The 26714-nt window shown below is 36.5% G+C and overlaps 2 protein-coding genes across 2 annotated transcripts in view; one reads left to right on the forward strand and one right to left on the reverse strand.

Annotated features, from left to right (window-relative positions):
* Positions 1–18834, forward strand: part of LOC123694101 (glutamate receptor ionotropic, NMDA 2D) — a 53546-nt gene extending 34712 nt beyond the window's left edge. Inside the window, exons 4-8 of the mRNA XM_045639409.1 lie at positions 6300–6400; positions 12473–12670; positions 13261–13488; positions 16612–16714; positions 17435–18834. Of these exons, the coding sequence (XP_045495365.1) occupies positions 6300–6400; positions 12473–12670; positions 13261–13488; positions 16612–16695 (611 nt within the window). The 3' untranslated portion in view covers positions 16696–16714; positions 17435–18834. The remainder of the gene's footprint in view (positions 1–6299; positions 6401–12472; positions 12671–13260; positions 13489–16611; positions 16715–17434) is intronic.
* A 2110-nt stretch (positions 18835–20944) lies between these two features.
* On the reverse strand, positions 20945–26290 carry LOC123694104 (protein lethal(2)denticleless). Its single transcript, XM_045639412.1, has 4 exons — positions 26162–26290; positions 25875–26071; positions 24491–24602; positions 20945–23264 (listed from the first exon to the last, which is right to left on the reverse strand). The coding sequence occupies exons 1-4, from the start codon at positions 26202–26204 to the stop codon at positions 21574–21576; spliced, it is 2043 nt and encodes a 680-aa protein (XP_045495368.1). The 5' UTR covers positions 26205–26290; the 3' UTR covers positions 20945–21573.
* Positions 26291–26714: the final 424 nt, after the last annotated feature.

The following is a 26714-nucleotide window of genomic DNA, read 5'->3' on the forward strand; positions in this document are numbered from 1 at the left end:
CGTTTGCGATTGACTGACGTTCCGTTCCTCTTCAACAAAACGTATGTTACTAATCTAACGTTAACGTTATAGTACTTTACCGCTGCAACTTTGCAATCAATTATTATTATTACTGTGTATGCAATTTCTTGTGATTATACATAAAATAGATTAGCTATAAGAAAGCAAACACCATTTTACTCATTAACAATTGCTGATGTTCTTTTACTGCAAATGCGTAAAACAAAACGTTAAGGAGGGCGCAAATTTATGACCAATCCCTTTTTTCTAATGGATTTGGAGACGAGATCGGCTTATTGAAATGCAGATTCAACATCAATCGACGGATCGGATAAAATCTGGATCAATAGAAATCTAAGATTCACGATCGAATATTGAAAGCGGCCGTAAATATGTGAAAAAATAAGATTTGATTTTAATTTTTTTCTCAGCCTATTTGTAACATTTTGATAGTTTTCTTTGCTACCTTTTTGAGTTGGACATGTCTGCTTACTTAAAATATTTTTAAATCAATTTTATTTTATTAAATACAAGAAAAATGTTCCTGTATTCAGCACGATATTGTCAATTTTGTGTGAAAGGGCAACGGAAAATATTTTTTATAATATTATAAACCAAAATTTTCGACTAAAAAATTGCTACCATTTAAAGATTAAGGATTAATCTATCTATAGTAATTATTAGTTAAATTTGGTTTTTTATTATTATGTCGCAAAATGTACCGAAAAACTGCTTATTTTTGTCAGATTCGTAAACGCGTCCTTAACCTTGGAGTCATGTTACGACATAGCGCGTGTGTGTGCGTGGCTGAGCGTGTGTGCACGTGTGTGTAACATGTATACGTTCATTTGCATTTTTTCCTCGGCATTGTTTACATTAAATTATATCATTATAACTATATAAAAAGATTCCGTGATTTTGGCTCGTGTTGAGATCATTCATCATTCTTTGAGAGATGATTATAATGTTTATTAAATAATTATCTATTTGAATAAAATTGGCATAAGGATTCAAATTATTTAAAATTTTAAACTGGATTTTAAGTGTCCAATAAATATGCTTTATACACGGAAATATTTTAGTTTGAATGAAACTTGCAACATCTTCTAGGTATATTCCTGCAAACATTTTTCCATTGCATAATATTTTGAGTTTGTAAGTCAACTCACAAGTCAATCATTGATGTAAATTTCCACAAGTAGGTATGTTATTTTCAAATTTTAATTGCCAACGTTCTTCAAAATTCGGGACATCTTATTATTTTTAATTCTGTTTGTCTTTTTAGCTATGCATTTCGCACATAAAATGGATGTCCATAAACTTTACATGATTATCCAACTAATATCAAAGCATAAGTCTAACAATCACAATCGACAGCATATTATGTGTGTGCGCGTGTGCATGTGTGTGCGTGCGATCAAGTCTGCCCACGCGCAGCAATCACGTCGGTGCGCATTGTATACATTTGCATTATTGTAACCAACATTTTGTTGTTAGTATTTTTTTCTGTTGTCAAATGTTTTTTTTTTGCCGTGTATGATAATGATGGATGGTATTTTAAGAACTGTCAATCATATTATAATTCTGCTTAAATGTTTTTAATTACGTACGTACGTAGTGATAATTTTAATTTATGTAGTTAAAAATTAAAAGTCTGTTCAGGATATACCTAGCTCATACAGCTTATTTTGGAAACTACTAGAACATCAGTGACTAGTGACCACTGACCAGGTAATATTCATTAGCTAATAAATAAAATATAGGTAACTTTATTTGTCTCAAATAAAATATAACTTTAGGTAGGTATAGCTTTTTAATTTTTTATTAGCTCATTGTCATCAATTTTAGAAGCAGATAGTTCATACTTCATTCTACATATTATATGCAGTTACTTTAGTGTTTTCATTCATTTTAGTAATTAATGTTTTTAAATGAAAAAGTCTTCAATTCCCGCAACACGTGGTCACCGTAGCGTTCGTTTCGTGACTCGTTCCCGTCAACCACTGAATCTTGATCTTCGACTCCGTGATAACAATACCACCACACCCCCCACACGAAACTGAACCCTATCCCAATGAAACAAGGCTACAAATGCGGTACACACGTGGTAAGGTAATAGCAAATTGTGCGTCAAGTTGTTCAATAATTCACGTAAGTATGTTCCTCTCACCAAAACCGAATTTTAACTGTTCAAAATGTTTGCTGTTGACACTAAGGTGATTTTGTGAATTAATTACAGAATTTACAGTTAAATATTTTAAACGCGTCGTTTAGAACAAATTCTTATTTGTTTTTTTTTATGGTTGAACTCCAAATTTCAAAATTAGCGTCCGTAAAATTTTCCCATAGGTAATACCTACATAAGGATAAACTTTATCCCTATTTAAGTTAAAAGTGACAATAAGATCTAATAAAACAAAAAATTAGACCTACTCTACCTCAAAATTACGAATATACATCAAAAAGCTCTATACATAAAATTATTATAACGAATTTTTCTTCATTACAGAATATCGACAGAAAGTTTTACCTACATGTATAATTAACGGCTTTTTCAACTTATAACCTTTACGTAACATATCCTATCAATTAATTCCACTTAACTCAACAATTATTCATGTCTTGACAAGTTCAGACATGTTAAATTCTTTGTATGGCAGTCATTGGAAACACTTTTCGAATAAGAATAAGTCACTCATGTCATATTAAGCTTTAGTCAATATATTATTATCCTGTTTTAAATTCAATTTTCAATAAGTACTATACTTGTCTACCTATCCTAACCTGTCTTAATGTTGGTATGAAACTTTCCATCTCGGATATATTATACTGATCACATCCGATACTTTATTCATGCAAATAGCGCTAATAAATGTCCTATAACTTCAGAATCTTATAATACGAGTACATATGAAATAGCAGTACATATTCGAAGTAGTGACCAAATCCAACCACATAGACAAAAGACATATTGGCGCAGTTTTAGCGGAGCCCGGTCAGAGATAAACCAATCTAATTTATTTGGGAGGACACTTGATTGGGACGTGATTATTCAGCCCCGAAGTTTTTAGCTTTAGGAAACTTTTTAATTTTGTACTTTGGAATTAAATTGCGGGCTTTGACCACTGATCAGTCTGAATAAATCGCAGGTAAAGGTTTGGCATCTAAATTACCCATAATACTATGTGTAATAATTGAAAGCTCTAAAACTGTGTAATTTAAAGTTATAATTATAGTGCTCCTGATCTATCTCTTGGTATGGTTGGTATTTTGAGACTTGGAAGTGTTAAAAGTAAGTCTGAAGTTTGATTTCCTGTGTCAGTTATATCAGCATATTATTTCAATCTGTGCAGCAGAGCAAATGAGGCTGACTGCATCTGTTCTAAATTTTTAGCCATAAGCTTTGTTTTGTTTTTCGCTCAAGTAATGATATTTGTAATACTTATCAGAAATAAAACATCTTAAATATGCTCCAAAGCCGAAACTCTAATTTGGCAGATCGGTCGTTCCATAGCAACCAAAATATTGGAAATTTAGCTCCAAAATATAACGTATATATTTAAACGCTCCGTTGGTAACAGCTCCATCAACCCTTTAAAAATAATCTCTTAAACTAACGATTTTTCGTGGTATTTATATCGGAATCTGGTCAGAATTTTTAGACATTGTTTCACTCCACTTATTTAAGGGGGGTTAGGCGGTCAGCGAAAATTCAGCTATTCGGGCCTGAGGTAAGCGGTGAGGGGGTCCGCGTTTAGTATGGAAACAACGTGCTCGAAACTAAAAATCGTAAGCGCCATTCACATTTTTATCAAAAAGTGAATGAAAATATTTAGTATTTTCTAAATCTAAAACAGTCACGAAATCGAGAAGGTAAATATCTATGTATTTGTGATTTTATACGAATTATTATCGTAAAGTACGGTTGTAATGAGCATTTATATGATATTTTAGAGGTAACTTCAGGATTTTTTTTTATCGAGCAAAATTTTTCCAATCGTGTTTTGGAAACAGTCATCCCATCACACATACGTTCTGTAATACGTATTAGAAATTTCAGTGCGAAAAAACTTCAATATTTTCAGTTATAGCTCATAGAAAACAGTCCATTTTGCCGAGTTCACCTACTAAGGGCCCTTAAAAAGCTTTTGAATATGCTTGAATTATTTTATTTGTTCATGAACGAAATTTCTTCTCGATTTAACATTTTCGTCTAGTTTGTTTTTCAATAAATATGCCCTGTATTTTTAAGAGAGGGTTTTAGAGATTCTGCGAGTTTTGTGGCTTTCATAAAGTTTGTCTAATTATTAATTACTAATTTCATAAAATATTCGCAATACCGACTACCTCATTTAAGATTTTAAAAAAATTTTCCTTAAAAATTCATTTTTCATTTCTCTTTTTCAATAAATTTTGTAAATTGGCCTTATTTGGGGATGAGAAAAGATTACAATGAGGATAAGACACGAAATTTACTTATTTTTACTCGTATAATTGGCTAAAAAAATACTAATGGATTTTCTTTGAATTATAGAATAAGGTACAATAACAATGATTTAATTTTGCTATGTTTGGAAGAGGTGAGTTACAAATTTCAATTTCTTTAGCTCTCGCACCGGGGTTTTGTCACTTCTCTTTTTCTCATGAAATTATATCATCCAAATATGAAGAGAATCATTCCTAAAAACGTTATAGAAACTTACGCTATTATAATGTTTTATGTAATTTACAATAAGTGTGAATGACTTATTTTTATTGCCGTCTGGATGGATGTGGCGTTTCACTTAACTTATGAAGTCAGTAGTTTTTAACAGTCGGTGCCAAGTGAACGATCATGGCTTTGACTTATGGCGTGAGTTGATACATTTAAAGCAATTTCCAGCCAAATAACATTATGACTTAAATGCACATAATACAAGGCAATAAAATTTATTGCATACTTTTATTTCTTTCCAGACAGTAGGTTCTTGCTTCAGATTTATTAGGGTTTCTTTAATATGAATGTATATCGTCTTTACGAATACGAATTAATACAAACTACTATCTATATGCACCAGGGCATCAGGGATTATCGTGATTTTGATTTTTTTAAGAAAGTTTGATATATCGAGACGTCCGTACCTATTTGTAGTGGAAAAAGTCAGTTATCTCGAAGACTATCACCCCCTATTGGATCGTCTGTCTTAAATTTCGAAATGTTTATATATTGTTTAAATTATCTGTATCATTTGTTATCTAGATCGCAAATTTTTCTACACTAATAAAAAGTGATCCAAAGGCATGATTGATTACTGTAAAAATAAAAAAAAAAGCGAAAAGAAAATTTCTAATACAGATAACATTTCCAACGCGTACCGGAGCGCCGCGCGGTCTGCGAAGTTCAAGTACACCCCTCCCCCCGCCGGGCGGCTCCCCCTACCCCCCTCCAGACTAAATTCGTACTTGGCTCCTTTGTTGCTAGGCCCCAGCCGTATTTACGTGCAGTTTTTATATCTTCATTACGGGATCTTGCATGTTTTAATGTGCTGGATTGCATATTTAATGGATGTTGGTATTTTTGTAAGAAGCTTCTAGAGATAATGCGGTTTATTTATACGTCGTAAGCTCGACGAGGTAATGTGAGAGATATTGATTTAAACTAACGAAGAATCAAAGATAGAATGAAGAAACTAGATTGCATAAATGGTCTATGATATGAAATAAATATTTTAATGCAAAAATTCTAAACGTTTGAATTTACAAATCAATAGACAACGCCGTAAGCAAAACGTATATTCTATCACACACTAGTTCCTTATAAGACCAGTGGCTATAATATATGGCTAATTTAGTAGCGCTTACCATAATGGTGTACAATGGAATACTGAATACTTGACTCGTGGACCCTGCCCTTGTATTGCTAACTGATTGTGCACCAGATATCGTGTGGCTCTATTAGTTACCGTATATATATGTACTAGTGGACCCTCGCAGCTTTGTCTGCGATTAACAGCAATATTTGTCATTATTGCAACCTTTTTCTTTGATAGCTATAAAAGATAGAAAGAACATAAGAAAAATCACTTTGTAAGGTGGAATGCTTCTGGTTAAAGTTCTTATAAGAGCTACAGTAAACATAAGAGTCCGTAACATAATTATTATACATTGTAAGCATTCTAAAACAAGATTGTTCTCTCTAAATAACATCTTTGTAAACCACGGATTATGCAACAATTTCAATTTGACTATGCCTTGTAACAATGCTCAAATATTCCATTCTAATTTCCAAATAGTAACCAACTACATTATTTTGTTGACAGGTATGAGCGGCGAAGCGTGTGCCTGCGCGCCGACGCCGCGACCGCCCGCCCCGGAGCCCGACCAGCTTTACGACCACCACTCCTCTGAGGAGGAATTAGAGGTATAGCAGGAGTCAGTTAAAAACGATGATATGATAGCAGAAGTCATTTGGATGCTTTTGATCATTGTGTGTTGCACGAATGTTTTGATTGAAGTAGATAGTTTGAACATTCATAAGATAAATGACGGTAGGAAGAAATAATGCGGTGCGAGCGAAATAATAATTGACCTTGATTCCTACCTCAGTCAGGTAGGATTTATTGAATTCTTACCCAATAAAATAAGACGTGGGAAGAGAACGTTTTTAATTACTTAATTCAAATCCAAATATTATGTCGATATATTATGATATAGAGGTAAATACTGGGTGAGGGAGGAAGGATTATCTAATAAGAATTATATATTGTCGATCCATGTAGGTATTTAATGAAATACAGATCATAAATAAATGATTACGTAATTGGCTTAAAATAAACACAAGTAGCATACTCACCGCAATTTGCTAAAGTTGAAGGCAAATGAGCGTATGTAGAAGACAGTGTAGGAATAACAATTGGATGGACCAGAGAAAATTGTACGTGTCAGTAAAACAAGACTATTCTAATGGAAAGTTTAGGGTAGTAGTGCTAGTGGTCTCATAAATGTAGTAAAGAAGTCCGGAATTAACTATACATATATAAAAAATACAAAAACATGCTTAGGGATGCACAGTGCTCTGTATGTTTGTTTTTCAATCATTGACCATATTGTTACGAATAATTTCAATTGGAACAACCAGCCCTCGCTAAATAAATCTTTATGAAAAAAATACCATACGTACGTAGATGAAAGATATAAAAAACACAAATTGTATGTTTACTCGGCAACTCGATAGTAACCTTAACATTGACAAAGACCTTGAGTGTCGGATCAGCGTTGTGCTCACGCGCAGCTCCGGCGTGATTAATAAATATCATTAATTTAATCAGTCGCAGGCGCACGGCTAATTGATATTTATCTTGTGTATGTAGATTGAGTCTAGTGTGTTGTTATTTAGAATGCCGTAGAATTGTCCTGACGTTGCCTTTTTTAATAATTAGCGGGAAGGCGTTTCTTCTGGTCTCGACCTAACTGGCTCGTAGCCATATCCCAAAGATATGAACGACCGGCTAGCCGCTAGTCTGTTATTTTCTATTAATTTAATATTTATTTTGATTCTTTTATTTTTGTATAGTATCTGTGCACTAGATATGTTAATCATATTATGGTGATGAATGTGAGATTTTTACACGCTTTATATTAGCTTCACCTGTATGTTTGTAACCGACTTCTTTGGGCGCGATTTCTTGACTTTGTAGATTTATTGAGGACCGATGACAATACACTAATTTGATAAAATTTTCTATTTTTTAGTTCGGTTTTCTATAAAAAGCGTGTTTTTTAGTTTTTTTTAACTATTATTATTATATTTTCTTTACGTTTATGTAAAGAAATAGTATCCGTAATCCAGTAATAGTTTGTGCGCTGAGAAACTCAAGACAGGATTAGATTGATATGGTTACGTGTAGAGTTACCATTAACAAGTATATTCATTTGGTTCTTCTTGAAATTAAATTGCGTTAGATTCCCTTTAATTGGAGTTAAATTAGAGGAATTGAAGTAAGACTATAAATGTGAATTAAAGAGGTATTTACTAGAAATACCGTTGCGCTAATTATACAGTCCCCAGATCTGTGAATCCTAATATTTCTTGATAAAAGGAGATAGCTTAATTAAAAACTAATTGGCGTTCTGGTCCACTAAACGTTAATCGTTATCTTTAGAATCTCAAGTGAATCTAAAATCTAGGATTCATTTACTAGCATTGATAAGCTCCGACTAGATTTTTATTATGCGTAAAGCTTCTAATACGTTTGAGCTCAAAGCTCACATGTGCTTTCTTTGATGTCGACTAAGCGCTTGAAGAGCTTTCAACACATTGGCCCTCGCAAGTCGCATCACACGAGACTGTTACGTAATCTAAGACAATACGACCTTTTCTTAAGTATTTCTTTGAGCTAACTTATCTCTTAAGTGCAATGTAAAATTACATTGACAAACCCACTGGACACCAGACTGGTTTAGTTTGTGACTTCCTTTTGGGAAATAAGTTTCCAAATAACTTTCGTCCTCATTTGAAGGTTGTTTGTAAAATTTCTTCTAGATTTTAAGGTATACTGAAACGGTATTCAAATTCAAAAATTCAATTTTTTTTATTTGGAACATAATAACAAGGTATGCGTGAATTCAGCTATATCAATGCTCGAAGTATCATACCAATTTGAGGTTCATAATTTAATATCTTCCTGGAGTGATCCATTTGTTCCCTGTGGTTTACGCAATGTGCCTATAAACCTATCAAACGATTTCATTGTGTAGGAGAAGTACATGTATCCAATCAAACCAATATAGGGTCTTAAATCTCACGAACCGCAAGCCATTTGCACACATTGTAAGCCTTGAACCGTAAAAGCTCCAACAAACGTTATATCACACAACTATAAACAGTCCACACGAAAAATCTCTATCAGCTAACGAAGTTTCATCTCCGGCTATCTAATTCCCGCGCTAAGTTGGTTATACCTTGACAACAGCTGTCCGCCTCTCACATGGCACATTAATTCTCAACGACACACCGCAACTAAATTAAACTCCCTCCCCCCTGGCCCCCCTACCCTGCTGTCACAGCAATCGCAACGCCCCACGTCAAGGGAACTATTATGCAGACACTTGAAACTACGCTTTTCTGAAACTCGGAAGGGATAACGCTATTTCCCTATCAGTTGTGTGTGGTCTCGGAATGTAGTTGGAGCTAATTGTTATTTAGATATGCGGAAATGTCAAAGCTTAAAGAGCTTAATAACCCTAATGTCGTATGCCATCTGCAATAGATATCGGGCATTTGCCTGTGTTAGTTTAAAGGTCAATCTTATTTTACTTATTTCTAACCATTTAAAAAAATCAGCTAAAAATGTAAACATTATACTAATCTTCTTAAAAAATTCGTTGGAATCAGTCAATGATACGATAACGAAACATCACCCCACATCACCCGCTTCAAGCGTAGAGTGAACAGGTACCTTCTAGGGAAGCGCGCTCCATCTTAGACCACATCTCAACTTAACATCAGGCGAGATGTTGTGGCGAGATTGTGGATTGTGGATTATGGCCTGTATCCTCATAGGAGGCCCGTGTCCTAGCAGTGGGAACGTATATGGGCTGATGATGATGATGATGATGCTTCCCTATTACCAATAAAAAGCTTGCAGTCACTACAAAGAAGATTTATATAGCCATCAGCTATGTAATTAATATTTTTCAGTATTCACTTCATCTTCGGTAATAAAATTTTTAAAATATTATCCATTAAAACAATTATGACATAATTTTATCCCAACTAATTATTCTAATCAGAATTGAAATAATCTAAAACTCCGCCAAGAATAATTTGGTTAAGACGACTTTAAGAGGAGATCGTATAATATGATTAGTATAATGCGCCGGCCGAGTTTTTAACAAAAACTCGGCTGTTAATGATATTACGTAAAAAGATTAAAATATCAGGGCGGGTGAACGCCCCGTAGTGCAGCGGGTAGCAAAAATTAGTTGAATAAAACCGACTGATGTATCTTTCCCACGTCGAGATGCCTCATACCTGCCCACAGCCTGCCGCCTCTCGCGAGTCAATCAAAATACTTCTCTTCTATCTAGTCTATTGTTTCAATACTTTTATCCGACCTTTTTTGTTGCTTTTCTATCCAAATCGATTTTCTCACGACCATTGGATTTTTACAGAAGAGGCTCGATTATCCGGACTAATTAATGTGGAGGGTCATTCAGATAAACGGAATCGGGATAATTGATAGAGAAAAAGAATTTTCGGCCCTAGCAAATCACTTTCATCCTATTGCTTTTATATTTTTGTCCTCAATATGTGTACATCGAAATCTCTTAATAACGAACGTTCGAGATTTATTATTTGTTATTTAGTAACTTACCTTACTAAATTGAACGTGTCTCAGTTCTAACGAATGATGTAATAACCGTTCCAAAATGCATCCATATAACTGAAGCACGGATAATCGAGACCACACAACTTTAAATACCATAAGACGCTAAGCTAAAGCTCCAACTTTGTAGCGGTGTAAGCCTGGAAGGTAGTAATTTGCAATATGAAAGCGGAGCTCGCGTAGTACAGGGTGTGATTACGAGTACGTGGATCCAGAGCCGCGCTCCCCTCGCAGCGGCCGCGGCGCAGGGTTGTGCAGGGTACGCACGGCGGGTAGGCGCCTCCTCTATTGTTACTTGTTACTCGCAACGTGCCTTTAAGAAGCTCCGACCGACAAAATAGCTGTCTACTGTCCCCTAAACTTTTGTCGCAAACGGTAACTGATATGCAGACATTGAAGTCGAACCGCCCGACATTCGGAACGTGTCGTTCCGACGCGCTAATATTGTATCCGAGTAATGCGATTTCAATCACGTGATGCGCCATTACGCCTCCAGTTAGCGTGCAGATTGTAGACACAATTATGCTAAACGGCACTTTTCACGACTGTGTACTCATCTCCAGTTAAAGCTATTTTGCCCGTTTTAATAGAAAGAGACAAAACAGTCTACGTTTTGTTAGGTCTTCCTTTTTTCGTCTGCTGCTTACATAACATTTGTTTATCTTCCGCTCGGTTGGAAAATTAGAAATTCTTTTGTCTGCGCTTTAATTGTAAGGAATAAACGGACAATGGTGAATAGGTTTCATATTAAATCGTGTGAGATAATGCGCGGGCTGACGGCGTCGCCTATCGTGGCGACTTTGTAGTCGCTTTTGTGAATCTCTTTGGCTTCCTTATCTAAGCTCATTCTTATCGGGGTTTAGCATCGAGAGGCTTTCATCGGAGAGCTTAACGATATGATATATAATTTAATCTCTTTAGCGCGATAGTTAAACGGGAGAGAGTGCGGGTTACGTGTTTACAATATCTCCTCGTCGCGGGAGTATCAAAGACGCTTTGTAACGAGAACTCTTCCAATTTGTGCCGGCGACGGATAGGCATGGGTAATTTTTAGCTAACTAAAATTTGCAGCGGGATTAGTATAGTCGGATGATCTCTTTGTGAGCCAGTGAACCGTGAAATTCGGAGACTTCGTGCGCCTCGCTCTCCGCAACTGTACAAGCTAACTTTGCTGTGAATTACTTAAGTTTTACTTACCTTTCTTTAGTTCAGTTGTACGGATGGAAGTTGTGGATTAAAAAAAATACCTGTTTTAGTGTATCTTTATAGAATTTTAATTGCGAATAAATAAAATTGTGTTTCAGGAATTTGCTACTCTCTGGACTTATTATCTTCTTTATACGAATTTAAAATCAGTGGAATCATATACTTATCATAATTACTTGTATGTGAAGTTAAATATGGGCCATAAAACGTCGTCAGGAAAGTTAGAAGTTCGCGCTCGATCAGCGCGGCAGAGATGGCACACGCGATCCATAAAAGCGCTTCCGATTGCCTCCAAAATGCGTACGAATAGGCCGTAAACGTCATAATAATATTGCGACACGTGATCGAATCGGGGCTTTATCAGCAGTTAGGCGCCCATAACCGTGAGCTAGTAATTTATGCTATTCCATTAGATCGGCCCCTCGTCGTGAGGTTTTTTCGACTCGCATCCATAATGAACGAGCGGCCGGCCGCAGTTTTCGCCGGCTACGTCGAGCCGCTTTTTTCTCGGGGGTGTAGCGGGGCGGACGACTCCGGCCATTAATTCAGCCGTGTAATGACGCGACGCTTTGATGGACGAGAATTGCGACTTGTGCAATTACATGCTGAAATATTCAGCGAAGACGTCGCCCGAGCTCTAACTACCGCTTTTCTTTTCTTCCGTCCCCTCGCTCGCTCCACGAACTCGTTTCGATCCGAGACATTACACCGGGTGACGGTTTTTTGTCGCGCGGCCCGTTACCGCAGCTTCCGCTGGCGGCTCGCTGCGAGCAGAGTACACTATTCACGTCGCTTTTTGTTGCGAATGCGCTTCACTAAATCTATCAGCTCATGCGTTTGGTGTAACTGACCGCACGAGTCGGCCGGCGAGCGGGATGAATGACAGAAGGGTGGTACAGGTGATCAACGGCGGGCCGACGGGTGCAGCAGCGGGCACTGCGCGGGGCGAAGGGCGCGGCGAGGGGCGCGGGGAGGGGCGGCGGCGCGGCGCCTCGTCGCCGGCGCGCGCGGCCCCGGAGAAGCGGCGCTGGCCGGCGGAGCCCTACGACGACGAGCTGGCGGCGCGCGCGCCCTCCTCGGACGACGACGACACTAAGGTGCGCCTAACGACACATTGCCTGACTAACACTTGCCACGCTCTGCGCGATCATTGTACGAGGTATTTTCTATGTCTTATTTTACTACCATTTTTTCAATTAATTCTGTTTTAATGTTAATAACAGTACAACAATTGTAAATATGTGAACGTTATTCTATTCTTAAATTTCAATGAAAGTTCAAAGTAAAAGGAAATTTTGAATGAATTCCATAAAATGTGTACATATCTACATAGGACTACTACGGTAGAATAGTATATGGTATACTATTTCCCATTTCAAAAAATTCTACCGTACCATAGTAAATGCATATTTAGAAGAAAAGAAGTAAAAACCTTCGTACCAGACACCAGCACTCTACTAAAACCAAAGTCTGTAAATGGGACGATAAGTCAGTGAATCTAACCAGTTTGTTTCAAATGTAAACGAAACCATCGTCACACACACACAAACATAATTTCCCACTTTAAACTTACAAGCGATTATTTGTGATGTTTTTCCATTCTCATTCTCTTTTTTATACCCTTACTGAGTCACAATCTCTACAACCCTTCGAACACCATTACAGCGTTATACCTATACGGTTCCAGGTGGAGACGCCAGTGCGATTCCGCACCTCACCACCTCTAGAAGCGCTGAAGCCCCGGAGAGCGGGTGCGGGGGTTAGTTCCGCGGGGCCGGGGGCCGGTGGCGCGGCGGGCGCGGCGGGCGCGGGGGACGCGTGCTGGCGCGCGCCGCCGTCGCCGCGCCGCCGCCGGCTGCCGCTGCCGCCGCCCCGGAGACATCGCCCGGCGCTCGATTTTGATAAAATGCAACAGGTATTTATACACAGTGGCACTAATGTCTGACACGCAACACACGCACTCATATACGCACACAACCACTCGCACAAACGCTCACACACCCAAACACACACACACCCAAACACACACACACACACATACATGCACTCATACAACAAACACTAAAACAAACAAAACACTTTGTACTTTGCACACACACAAACGCGCGCGTGCGCACTCACACTCACTCACACACACGCACTCACATGCAAAAAGATTAAACAATTTAACCAAATTTAAAATATGACATCTGCCAACCCGAAGTCATCATTGTGCCCTAAGTTGTGCCCAGAGCATGAAAAATTACCCTTCAATCAGGATCAAAAGTAATACTTTAATACAGATTATAGATAATTTAAACCTATATTTATGGGTACTTTTACCATCGTAAATTACACTGAATAATAAAGTATGGAATTCATTTTCCTAAACATAAAAGATTTGAAAAACCAAATAAGCAATTATGTAAAGATCCTAATGCATCCAATAATAATTTTTCATAACTTACTTACTTAGCGTTAGTGGCTTGTGCATAATCTATTATCCACACTATTCCACGTTTTTCCAATTAACAGTACTTTCATTTATCATACAATATTTACAACGCGAGGATAATTCAAAACAACAATTTAGCAAAATAATATAAATTGCGTCCATTCTATGCCCATTAGAAAACATTATTTAAATCATATTACCGTGAAATAAGGTTCTATTTCGCTAGGCATATTAAGTTTCACATCGCATAATTAGGGGCATATGCTTACATTCCCACGGCATGCCGCGTGTGTAAATGCCACATTTTTATACGTTAATTTATTAATGACTTCGCGTGCTGTAGTCTTTATTATTCTTTATTCTTGGATTTAGTTGAGGCGAGCTTAGATGCTTATCGGCTGAACGTAATAAAGATTTGTGGTTTATTTCGTGGTGTTATGTCATGCAAACAGGTATGACATGAATATATGGCTATAGATATGAACTCATTGAACCCAGCCGATGTATCATAATAAAAAATTATGTTACAATATTATGTTTGTTTTACGCTAATAAGTTCAGTTTTATTAAATGTCGAGTTCTTATTTCCACTTTTTTATTGTTTCATGTTAGTAATTGCTAATTATGTTAAAATTATTAATTGTATTTATAATTTAATTGTATATTCCACAAAAAAATGCTCCGTGAACATTCATAGTTATTAAACATACCAAAAAATAGCGTGATTAAACATCTCAAGAGTCAAGATAAGAAAAAAGTTACATTTAAGAACAAAGGGGCTGGTTTCATTTAAATTGATGTAACTACAACAAAGATAACAATATAAACAATAATTGCTTTAATATACCTATTCCATGCTTTTTGCCTGTAAAAATCCAGCAGTATTTTTTTTCATAAAGGTCTTGTCATTAATAGAGACAAGTAAAGACCCAACACAGTTCAATACTGATTAAAGCTTGATTAAATCCCCTTTGCATGTGATGCATAAATATAGCCACCCTAGGGTCCTTAACTCAAACAGACCTATTTACGAATAGATAATATTATGACGTCACTTGAATTCCAACATGGCGATCATAAATAACCATAGATACAATGGTTTCCCGCTCAATGAGTGTTTCCCGCCATAACCGCTGTCAATGGGAAATGCGCGCGCATCGAACACAAGCTTGTAACCAAGTACCTAACGAAGCAATGCATTTGCTATCGATTGCCTGTCTCATTTAATAAGCTGCCGCACTCAGAGACGTTTGATGGTTTCTTGATACCTGTAGATTCCCGATATTCCAGTAAAAAGGACTTACTTGAATGACGTTGAAGTTCCATTGAAATTGCTGATGCACGTCTTCTAACGTTATTTGAATTAAATTATGTTTTGGTTCGTTGTATCAAATCAAATATTAAAAATAGTTACTAGAAATGTTCATGTAACGTTTAATGTAAGATAAATTATAGTTTAACTCTGCACTTATTAAGTTTGTTTCAAAGAAATGTAAATTATCAAACTACGTGAGTGATATGCCGCTCCATTTAATATTAATTTAATCTTACATTAAAGCTTGTGAGAAACCCATAATCTTTACACCTTCTCTTTTCCGCCTCGTGGTCGAATTTTTTCTATTCCTTATAAATTTATATATTTTATAAAGTATTTGAATGCCATTAAACCAAAAAAATCAAATTCACCTTCTCTTTTATCATACTTCCTTTCTAAATACGTTCATCTCATTGTTTTTTCGTTGCCCGTTTGAGTAAGTATATAGGTAATATGAATTCTTGTATGAGTCTACAAATTTTCAGTTTTCATAAACACAAATCAATATTACATGATTACATTACATTACATACTTAATTCAATGATTTGAAATATATTTTACAGGGTTCTTAAAATTCATAGTTTCATTGTAAGATTTACAGCTGTAAAAGACGTGAATTATTAGTTGTGGTTTATTACATTTTCCGATATCAAAAGTCATATGTTTAACTGATAAACAGTTGTCTATCACAGTATACATTCTATTATAGAAGATAACATATATTCAGTTAGATGATAGATAAGGTATCACTATCTTTTTACACACCTTCTAGTCAAGTGGATTTATCTACTGATACATATCCCAAAATACATATAAGTTTTGTGTCCCTGTTATCATAAGGAAAATTAATTTATTAATTGTTTGTATATATCATTTAAAGAGATAATTTTAGAGGTGATAACTGATAATGATTAGATGGTAAAGTCAGAGTCATTATGGGAGTTGTAGTACCTAATTTTAATATTGAAGACATAATAAATAGTACGCAAGTCACATTACATAACATTTTGGTTACATTTCTAAAAGATTTATTTTTCTCGTTTAGCTTTTTAAGTTCTTTACTTTTTAGATGTTAAATCCACTTATATTAGGATAGATTTTTTTATTTAGTTGGTTTGTTTAGCCCTAAATAAACTCGGTTACTAACTGGACGGTATTTGTAGTCGCATTCAGCTGCATTGTACGATTTTAGTATTTGTATTCTCTTTGGATTTTCGATTATCTGAAATTATGGAGGGTAGTCCTCTATAAGGTAGTCATACCGCGTGCTAACGTGTGTTTGTGTCAGTTGAAGGTCGGCGGCGGCGGCGTACGGTCGTGGCGCGCGGTGGGCGGCGCGCACGGCGGCGAGCTCTCCGTGTTCTGCTGGTGATGTCGCCGGCGCACTGCAGGTGTGTATCGGTGCTTAAAAACAATAAACTCTACACGTTCGACCAGCCACTCCTGTTGTTATCAGAACTAGACGATGGTGCGTTCGTCGCGAGGTCACAGCGGCTACTAAGGGCGCGCCAACGTGTAAACGCGTCGCAAACGCTTGCCGCAAGAGCCCTTTGATCTATGTCCAAAAACCGACACTCGACCGGATACAAGCGTCCACAAGCTCACGCAAGCCAAACGCCCTCTTTACACGCTTGTGCTTGTGAACACTGGCTGAGCCTTGGCAAGCGGGGAAACGCACCATATCGGTGCTGAGTCGGCGGCGGGCGGTCGTGACACAAATTTATGATTTTTATTTTATTATAATATTAATTACCTTTCTCAATATGGCGATAGCGATATTACGATCGAGAATAATTATTGCACAATGAGATAATAAGGTAATAATAGCACATAATGAGATAATTGTTAAATTGCTTGCTAAGATAGATTGTTTATTAGATCATTTATCTCCTTTGCTATGTTATTTCATTGAATACCTATTGAATAATGGATATAACTTTGTAAGACTTCTTATACACCGAGTATTTCTGCCTATTACACGACATTTAAAAAGCGACTGACAGTTTCCAATCCTATGAATCTATATACAATGTATATAGAACTTTTATAGATTTTTATTTAATTATTACATTATTTTTTAAGATACTAAAATATTTTCTTCTCAATTTCAGATTCAGGGAGTCGCCCGCAAGCAGTACAAGCCTGGCCCTACGCGTGAGTCCGCGCTGCGGTACCGGTACGATACCGGCGCGGTACAGGCACGGTACCGGCGCGGTACAGGCACGGTACCGGCGCGGTACAGGCACGGTACCGGCGCGGTACAGGCACGGTACCGGCGCGGTATCTGCGCGGTACCGGCGGGTGTCGCGGGCCCACGGCTCCCACGGACGATTTTAGACGACTATTTGACTTTCATATCATTGTATTGAATCGAGATCGCTCCAGTGTTAGTTCCTTTACACTCAATGATCAAAGTACAAACTTACCGATAGAAACAGTCGCGCCGACCGAACGTAGTTTTTGGAAGTATTTACTCATTTTGAATACCGCGTTTAAGCCGTTATATACCGGGACGCGACCGGGCGTTTTGTACGAGGCCATTGTTAGTCACGTAACGAGTTTTTTTAATTAGTCGTTGTGAACGGTGTCGTTGTTAGCCCCGTGCGGGTCGCTTGTGGCCCCGTGTGGGGGGCATGGGGCCCGCACGGGGAGGGGGGGGGCACAAGTGTGACCTCACGTTTTTGATCTCGAATTGCGACTGAGACGCCGGGCCTTTGCGCTCAACGAAACGGAGCCCCAGTTTACGTCTCCGCACTTTCTTTTAGCGCAAAATCTCGAGCCGCGCATACGTGATTCCTTTATAGATTATCAAAATATTTTTATGAGTTCAACGTCGACCGGCACGAGCGCGGCGGCCTTTTGTGCAATATGGAGTTTTTTATGGTCGGTTCGGGATCGACTCCGCCCGTCCCGTGGTGTGTACAGAGAGGATAAGATGGCGGGCGGCAACATGGCCGCGCCCGGGCCGGCTCGAGCGGGTTGTCCCTAGCTGTAACTTCCGTTCGTAGTTCATTTAGCGGGGCCGGAGCCCCGTCGCTCCGTCGGGGACCGAGACGACATTTGTAATAGAACGACAAAAATATGTGGTGCGAGTGAATCCAGTGAATTTACGATAGAGACATTTAACAAATTTTGAAGTCGCCGCGCGTCGAGCGGTGTACACTGTACAATGTACATAGCGTAAGCGTAGGCTAAGTGCAGTCTTAGATGTAGTAGGTATAACAAATTGTACGGCGGAGCTCGTTTGTTGATCGTTTCGTGTTGTGTTGTTCCGTTTCGCTGCGATTCCGTTAGTCAGTCGCGCGCTGCGGCCGAGGCTCCCGTTCGCTATATTTTTGTTTACGAGAGCGTAGTTTGTTGGCGAAAAGTTATTTTTGTGAAAGTTTTCGTAGAGCCGAGGTCGCAGTGGCGTCGCGACGATCAGTGGTGATATTTTACAATATAATTTATATTATGTTTTTATATATTGAATTAACATGCGTAATAAAGAGTGAGCAATGGCACATCTTAATCCTTGTTTTATTTTATTTACTACCTTTGAAGCAAACCCAGCTTTCTGAATTAATCCATACTACATAAATAAATGATTTGATTTGATACTACACACATATTTACATAGTTTTCTTAATTATCTACATATATCAGATCTGTTTCCCTGATAATTAATTTTCATATGCACCCGAATATTAATTTAGTACAGACAAGAGATAAAAGTAGATGTAGAAATCATAATATAATAGCTTTTGCTGGCTTGCTTGGCGAAATATCTAAATATCTGTTACTTTTTTGATTTTTCTGTTAAGAACCGTTTATCTTTTTGACCACAAAGCAAATGAAATCATTAATTAACCGTACATGTAGGTATACACATAAATATTTAATACTGGAATGCAAAAACTAATTTTAAATGTTTAAGTATATTATGGTCATACTACTTAGTAGATAATAAACTAGAACAAACATAAATATTAATAATTCATAATGTTTCATAACATGACAATTTTTAAAGAGACATAAAGATGACCAACAGACAACAGTGCGTACTCCATTTATACAGTAGCTTATAACATTTGATAAATTAGAGCCGCTGCAGCAAACACTTAATAATGTAATATTTATAAGCTGTTCAGTGATAACCATAATATGTAATGAACCAAATAACAAAGTCCAGTTCATGTTATTTTAAGTACCTATTCATGATTTTTTTCCTTGTCTTTAATATTAAAGTCTCAAGTATGGAGCAAGCAACGATACGATGTAAAACTGTTAACGAGAGAGTATTTTCAATTCAGCTAAGTAAGTTGTACCACTTTTATCTAACTCATCTTACTTTGAAAAGGAATCTATTATTACAGTATTTTTCATTGATGCACCACATAGCTGTACAAAATACTGTTAAAGTAGATCCTGGGAAGAACTCTTATAAGAAAAATCATTCGCATATACTTTCATACTGTATTAGCGTAGATTTTTTCCAACAAACATGACATAAAACATTGTATGAAAATCTATCTGAACAGTTGGCTATAGAGGCAAGTCTGCTCTGGCCTTATCTACCTATTTTCTAGTATAGAGAGATAGCTTTCTTCTTCCACAATAATCAGAAAATATGTCTATTAGTTTATATTATAAAAAGCATGGTTGTGTATGTTACGTTTTACAATAAAAAACTATTAAGATATAGAAAATACCTCATTTAAAGACCCGCTGCCTCGTTTGCGTTCGACCAATATACAATAAGACCAATATAAAGATTTACAGAAGACACCAAAAATATCGTTAAAATCTGTCCAGCCACACGCACAGAAAAAATTAAAGTAGATACAGCTTATTTTTCAATCTGGGTGAAGCAGAGACATAAGGCTACATTTGATCCCGGAAATCTCACAAGAACTGGACTATGCGGGTTTTACTTTGAAAATGCGTGCGGAAATCTAGTGTATTATAATATGTATAAATTTCGTATTTAAAATTAACAATATTATATAATTAGTACTATGTTATTCAAATGAATATTATTCAATGTTCCAATTTATTGTTGTTAAATAATAACCACAAGAACCTTTTGCGCCGTATATATTTTCAGTACAAATTCATAAAAACTTCCCTTTCACAAATTGCAGAGTTATATAGCAGACAGAGAACAGATTTCGACAGATGCTGGACAACTACGAATAAAATTTAGTGCATTTTAAAAGTTTTTTTATTTCACCCTTCCTTAATTATTACAGACATATCTATACAATTCAAAAACTATCACTACATATTTAATATTAGTATAAATCAAAGTCATCAAGTACGTATGTATGTCTGTCTGTTCGCGATAAACTCAAAAACTGCATCGATTTTTCACTTTCACACATTCTGTTTTCACTAATGGATAGTTTCGTTCTCGAGGAAAGTTTTAGTACATAGATTGCTTAGAGCACGCGGACGAAGCTGCGGACGGGAAGCTAGTTAGAAAAGGCATTCGGACTTAAGTTAAGCATATAGGTCACAATCTATTTATTGAACTAGTAGTCCTTTTAAAATGTTTATATAACATGTCCTGAATAGCTGAATTTTAAGATAAATCATAAATGATTTGAGGACATCTCTTGGAACTAAATAAAACACAGTAGTTATATATTAATAAAATTTATTATTTGATAAGAATGGATCATGTAGATTGTAGAGAATGGAATATTTAATAATAATTCATTATATGTCTATAGTATAAGATAATAAGACATCATACTAGATGCTAGGATCGTTTACAAAATTATTATCATAGTTATAAAATAAAAATAGTGCAGTAGAAATTATTGATTACACATGCACCAAACACAGATATCTGATCATACACTATGTGTTAATAAATAAATGTTAAATTAAGACCCACGTTCCTTTTTTTACCATTAGGTTTATAGCATAAGCAGTCATAGTGTAAATAATAATGGTGGGTTAAGACGCTTGCGTTAAAAGTGACATTCAACGAGCACTACGACACGATTAAATATTTCTAATAATTTTAAATAATATAAATCTACATTGTCTCATAAGTTTAACATTTTTCCTATTTTCATTAACACATTGTGTATCAAGAACAAAGTTATACCATAATCAATCACGCAATTAACATTTTAAATGCGATAGGACTCAATTTTTAATAATAATACCTAATAAACCTAGGGGGTGGGATTTGACTTATATATTGATAAGTATCCCAAAAGGTAAAATCACTTTAGAAAAATGATTTCCACTTATTCATTCATTCTTCAGGCGTATTAATATTCTTCTTATTTGAAACACTAAAATATTTGAGTAAAGTTCTATTTTTGTTTGGCTTCGGAGTTTTTTCCGTGGCGGAATTTCTTCTGGCGGGAATTTCTTTAGGGCTGGCGGGTTGAGGCACTACTGGACTCTTATCCACTTCTACTTTTCCTTTCCTCTCCCTCACCATACGTGTTAACCAATTTGTTGTATCTTGTTTCTTTTTTACCGGTGACATTAATCGCAAATGTGGCGCTTCCCCATCTAGCACATAATTTGGCAAGTTTTTTGTAGGAGTTGTGAAAGAAATTATTCTAACTTTCCCGGGAGACACTTTAACGGGAGATCTGTGCGGGACTGAGTTTGGCGAAATCGGTTTGGGACTCTTGGGTGACAGTAATTTGCATGATTTCTTTTCGTAATTCTTCGTTGGGGTTAGGAAAGAAGATCCCGCTTTGCCAATATATCCCCAGTCACTTGAGACACTGGGCAAAGGGTCTGGTTCTAAACATCTTCTCTTGCAAGAGCCACTTTCTGTGGAGTCTCTGTGTCGTTTTGTGCCGGCCGGCAGAAGTATTGGTTCCTGATCTTCTAGTATCGTCGGCATTTCTGGTTTTAATCTCTTCGCCGCTATTTCACATTCGTCCTCTTTCGAAGCATTCATCAGATCTGCAAGGCAACGTTTCGTTTTTCTGCCCGAGTTATTTTCTTGTGCGCGTACTCGTTTAGCGCTGTACGACCCAGGTGTAGTGATCGACTTGCGTTTTAATGAATTGGGTGTTTTATCTAATGCTCCCCACTGCGGGGGGTGAGAGACATCTGTACGCGGGACTATCTCCGCTTTGCCCTTATATTCTATGTCAGTTTCGGGCACTTCCCGGCCGATCCTCCATATTTTATGTCTCGCGTCATCGCTGCATGTGACAATCTTCATATCTCCTTTCTGACACCAAGACGCGCAAGTTACTTCTGCCCAGTGTCCGACTAATTTCACTATCGGTTCAGAATATTTTACGTTCCAAATATACGCGTTTTTGTCACTACTTCCACTCACTAAGTACATGCTATCTGGGCTGAGGCAAGTCTTTATGTAAAAAGTGCTATTTTCGTGGCCAATGTATCTCTGTTCGGGAAGCGAGTTGTAGGTTGATATGTTAAAGCAGTAGATGACGTTATCCATGCAACTCGCGTAGAGCCGGGTCCCAGCGTCATCTATTATCAAGTTCGTGTAGCCGTTCTTTGTGGAGCTCCCGCAGTATGGAATGGAATGCTTAGGTAGAGGTTCGCGTTTATAAATATTGTAATTTTTACGTAAATCCCAAACTTTGATGTTTCCATCGCACTCGCCACAGGAAATAAGAGTTAAATCATCTTGGAAAACTAGTCCGGTGATACTAATAGCGCGGTGGGTGTCTAATCTGGGCCGTTTAGAGTGTGATCCGGGTGTTTTGGGGGTGAAACTAGCGTGACAGTTCATGAGGCAGTTGTCCGGTTTGAGTGTTTGCGCGGGGTTTGGGGCAGAGCGTACGTCCCACACGAGCACGTGGCCGTCCCTTGCCCCACTCGCGAACACGGCGGGGGCAGAACGCCGGAATACCGCGGTTTTCACTGAACGCGTGTGGTGAGAGAACACGGCTACGCGTCGGGGATTCCCTTCGGAGACGTCCCAGAGACATGCTGTGTGGTCGCCTGAAAAATAGAAGATTATATTATAAAGATTATATTATATTAAATAAAGATTATATTATATAATAAAGTGGAAATATTTACATTTGTTTGTTGTATGATATAACTCATAAAATAAATGACCGATTTTAAAATTCCTTTTTTCGCATTGTGGCATATCGCAATGGAAACTCCTCGAAGTATATTAATTTATGAATAGTCAGGTTTATTATTTTGTGAAATATATTCATTACAATTTACATTAAAAATGACATAACAATATCAAACTATAAATACTTAAAAAAATTACTACTAGCGGTCCGCCCCGGCGTCACCCGTGGTACATAATACATATGAAAAATAGATGTTGGCCGATTCTCAGACTAACCTAATATGCACATAAAGTTTAATGAGAATCGGTCCAGCCGTTATGGAGGAGTATGGTAAATAACATTGTGACACAGGAATTTTATATATAAGAACATTAATAAAAAAATTTTTTCTCTCTCATTTTATCTGCAATCAGCGGTTTTCGCTATTAGCGGATGTGTTGTCAGGCAAAGATTAATAAATAAAAACAATATGTGTCTACTATTAATCATTGCTTTTGCATTTCATTCGTAGAAAAATAGTCAATAAGGAAAAAATGAGCCAAGGAGAATCCTTGTGGATGAATTTACCACATAATCTAATATATTATGTAGATAAACAAATGCATATTGTAGACTAGCACTTCTTAGTCCGAGGTCTCCAAATAGAAAGCCTTATTTCTTGATACTTTTAATATTTTTGAAAATGTGTGACTTAGGCTAACAGTTAAGCTCTACTGACTCTAATATACTTAATCTTTACTATTATTATAAAGCTGAAGAGTTTGTTTGTTTGTTTGTATTCTTGTTTGAAAGTGCTAATCTCAGAAACTACTGGTCTGATTTGAAAAAATAATTCGGTGTTACAAAGCCCATTTATCGAGGACACATACATATACAAAAAGCTTTGATCAGCATATTGCAATGTACACTGCACACATGCCTAATATAAATATGTTGAATTTGAATTAAATTTAATCTTTGTGAGGAGGAGAGTACATGGATACTCAAATTGAAACATTTATTTATTCAAATAGAATCGTCATAACAGTTACCACTATATAAGATAACATGTTTTTTAATCTTTCACACAAAGACAGTGGATCAAATCTTAATGAAATTTGACACAGACATAAAAATAAGCATTTCTCTAAAACATACCTGAAACAGTCACAAAGTTCATGTGTTTTGGCATCCAAGCTAGATCAAACACTGCATTGTTGTGACACTGGAAGCTCTCTACAGAGTTGGCTTTAGCCATTGTTGATGTGTCCTGAAATAAATAAATTAAGCTTAATTAAAACAACACACAAACTTTCCAATTTAATGATAACTAAGAAACCTGTTCTGTGTGTTTTTAATTCAACTTACATTATCTTCATAAAATTATCCATGTAAGTAAATAAACCAAAATTAAAGTACCTATATATCTTATGAAAATTAACGTGATTATGGAGATATGGATATGTATATAGACCGGGAGATATTGACACAAAATTTCGAGTCATTTGTAACAGGATGGCAGTTCTACAGGGGTCTTAGTATGCAATGACAAAAAGAAAAATATTCGTAAATGGCTGCATGACGATGGTTACCTGTGCAAAAGTTAGCCTGGTAGAAATGGCTAAATTGTTTTTTTTTTAAATCAACACATTCGCGTCGGTATGGCGGGCTGTAAGTCACACCGGAAAAGTATAGCATGACACTACCGCCTACTTCTTTTTTATGGGCTATCAGTAAATTCTAAAATCTTTGTGTTACAAATCGTTTGACTTTCGCTATTTTTCCGACGACAACTACGGCGGCGACTAAGCCGCCGGTACCAGCGTTCACACCATCATTTTTCTTTTTGTCATTGTGTACTAAGACCCCTGTAGAACAGCCATCCTGTTACAAATGACTCGAAATTTTGTGTCAATATCTCCCGGTCTAATAATGTAATGGTTCTTGCAATCTTATAAACACTGACCAATTGAAATGAAGCTTTAACTTATAATTGAGAGATAAAATAAATTTTCAATTAATTAATTATGTAAATTAATTAAATTGTAATTATACGTAATAAAAGTTTTGATTTCTAAAAACTAATACATTAATGATGATAATAATTATTTATTAAATGTACTGTCAAAATCGGCTCATATGTACAGTTTACTTAAATTTTTTTTGGTAAGTTATATAAGATATCAAATATTGAATTAATAAACCGCTTAAAATATTATTTAAGATAGACAAGAGCAGTTTCAAACATTCAATGATCTTTCAGTGTTATAGTTTTCCATGATATTGAAATTTTTTTTTATATTAAAAATTATTTAAAATATAAGTGACCATTTGATGGCATTGTAGTGGCTGAATTCAGAAATCATAAGATTTTAGAAGAGATATGGTCGCATTTCGGACTGCCAGTCAAAGTTCAATGTTTTAAGAGAATCTTTGGTATTCCCGATCGGGCCGTTCGGTGGTCAATGAGTTAAAAGCTATTGCTAGTTGTACATCATCTCATACATTAATACAATTTATCAATTTTGAATATAAATGTTACCTGTATGGCTACCCGGCCGTCTTCATTAGCAAGAGCAAGGATATGTTCGTAGCCAGAAGCTTCCGAAAAACGACACGCAAATATTGGGGGATCCTGGTCAAAGGTGGCTGGTAAAGCAGCATTTTGTAATCCATAATACGACTCATCGCTATGCACTACAAAACGCTTCAATATGTTATCGTAATTAAACCGGGAATCTGCAAAATTGCACGTTTTATATTAGCTGTGTGCGCTGATTGTTTATAAACAACTCATATGAAGGGGATTGAAAATTTAATAAAACTTACATATTCCCAGCTGACGATCAATAATGTTCTGCAGATCGTTCATTTTAGATAAAATAAATCACTAACATATCATTTACATTAGAAAAATACACAGAAATTGAACTTATCCATACGATTTTACCCGCAAAAACTGATCGACAGTCAATTGACAAATGACAGTTGCCGCTTCGTACGGTAAGTTCATAAGTTGTAACTTGTATTCATGATTTCTCTAGATTTTTCTATTGCAATTTTTTTACTAAAAAAAAATACTTCTTTTATTTTAATTAGCTAGAAAAATGGGGAGAAAGAGAAAATGGCTGAATTAAATCCTCCTCCTACAGCATAGAAACTCACCAATTCAAATTTAGCACCCCATCAATGGAAATTTGGGTCGAAAATGACCTTAATCGATAGGTTTCTGTTAGGTCCTTTAAGGTTTATTAGGTCCCCTTTAGTTTTTTTCAATTTTGGGTATAAAAAAATACACTTTAGCACCTCATCCATAGAACTTAGGATCAAAAATGACCTTAATCGATATGTCTCTGTTAGGTCCTTTAAGGTCCCACAATTT

Source organism: Colias croceus, chromosome 8, assembly GCF_905220415.1.
Source record: "Colias croceus chromosome 8, ilColCroc2.1".
Taxonomy (NCBI): Eukaryota; Metazoa; Arthropoda; class Insecta; order Lepidoptera; family Pieridae; genus Colias; species Colias croceus.

Bases quoted from the DNA above. Each gene is read 5' to 3' on its own strand.
- LOC123694104 (XM_045639412.1), bottom strand. From the start codon at position 26,204: ATGAACGATCTGCAGAACATTATTGATCGTCAGCTGGGAATAT. The intron at 24,603-25,874 runs GTAACATTTATA...TATTTATTTCAG, and splicing joins ACGGCCGGGTAGCCATACAG to GACACATCAACAATGGCTAA. The intron at 23,265-24,490 runs GTATGTTTTAGA...TCTATTTTTCAG, and splicing joins GAACTTTGTGACTGTTTCAG to GCGACCACACAGCATGTCTC.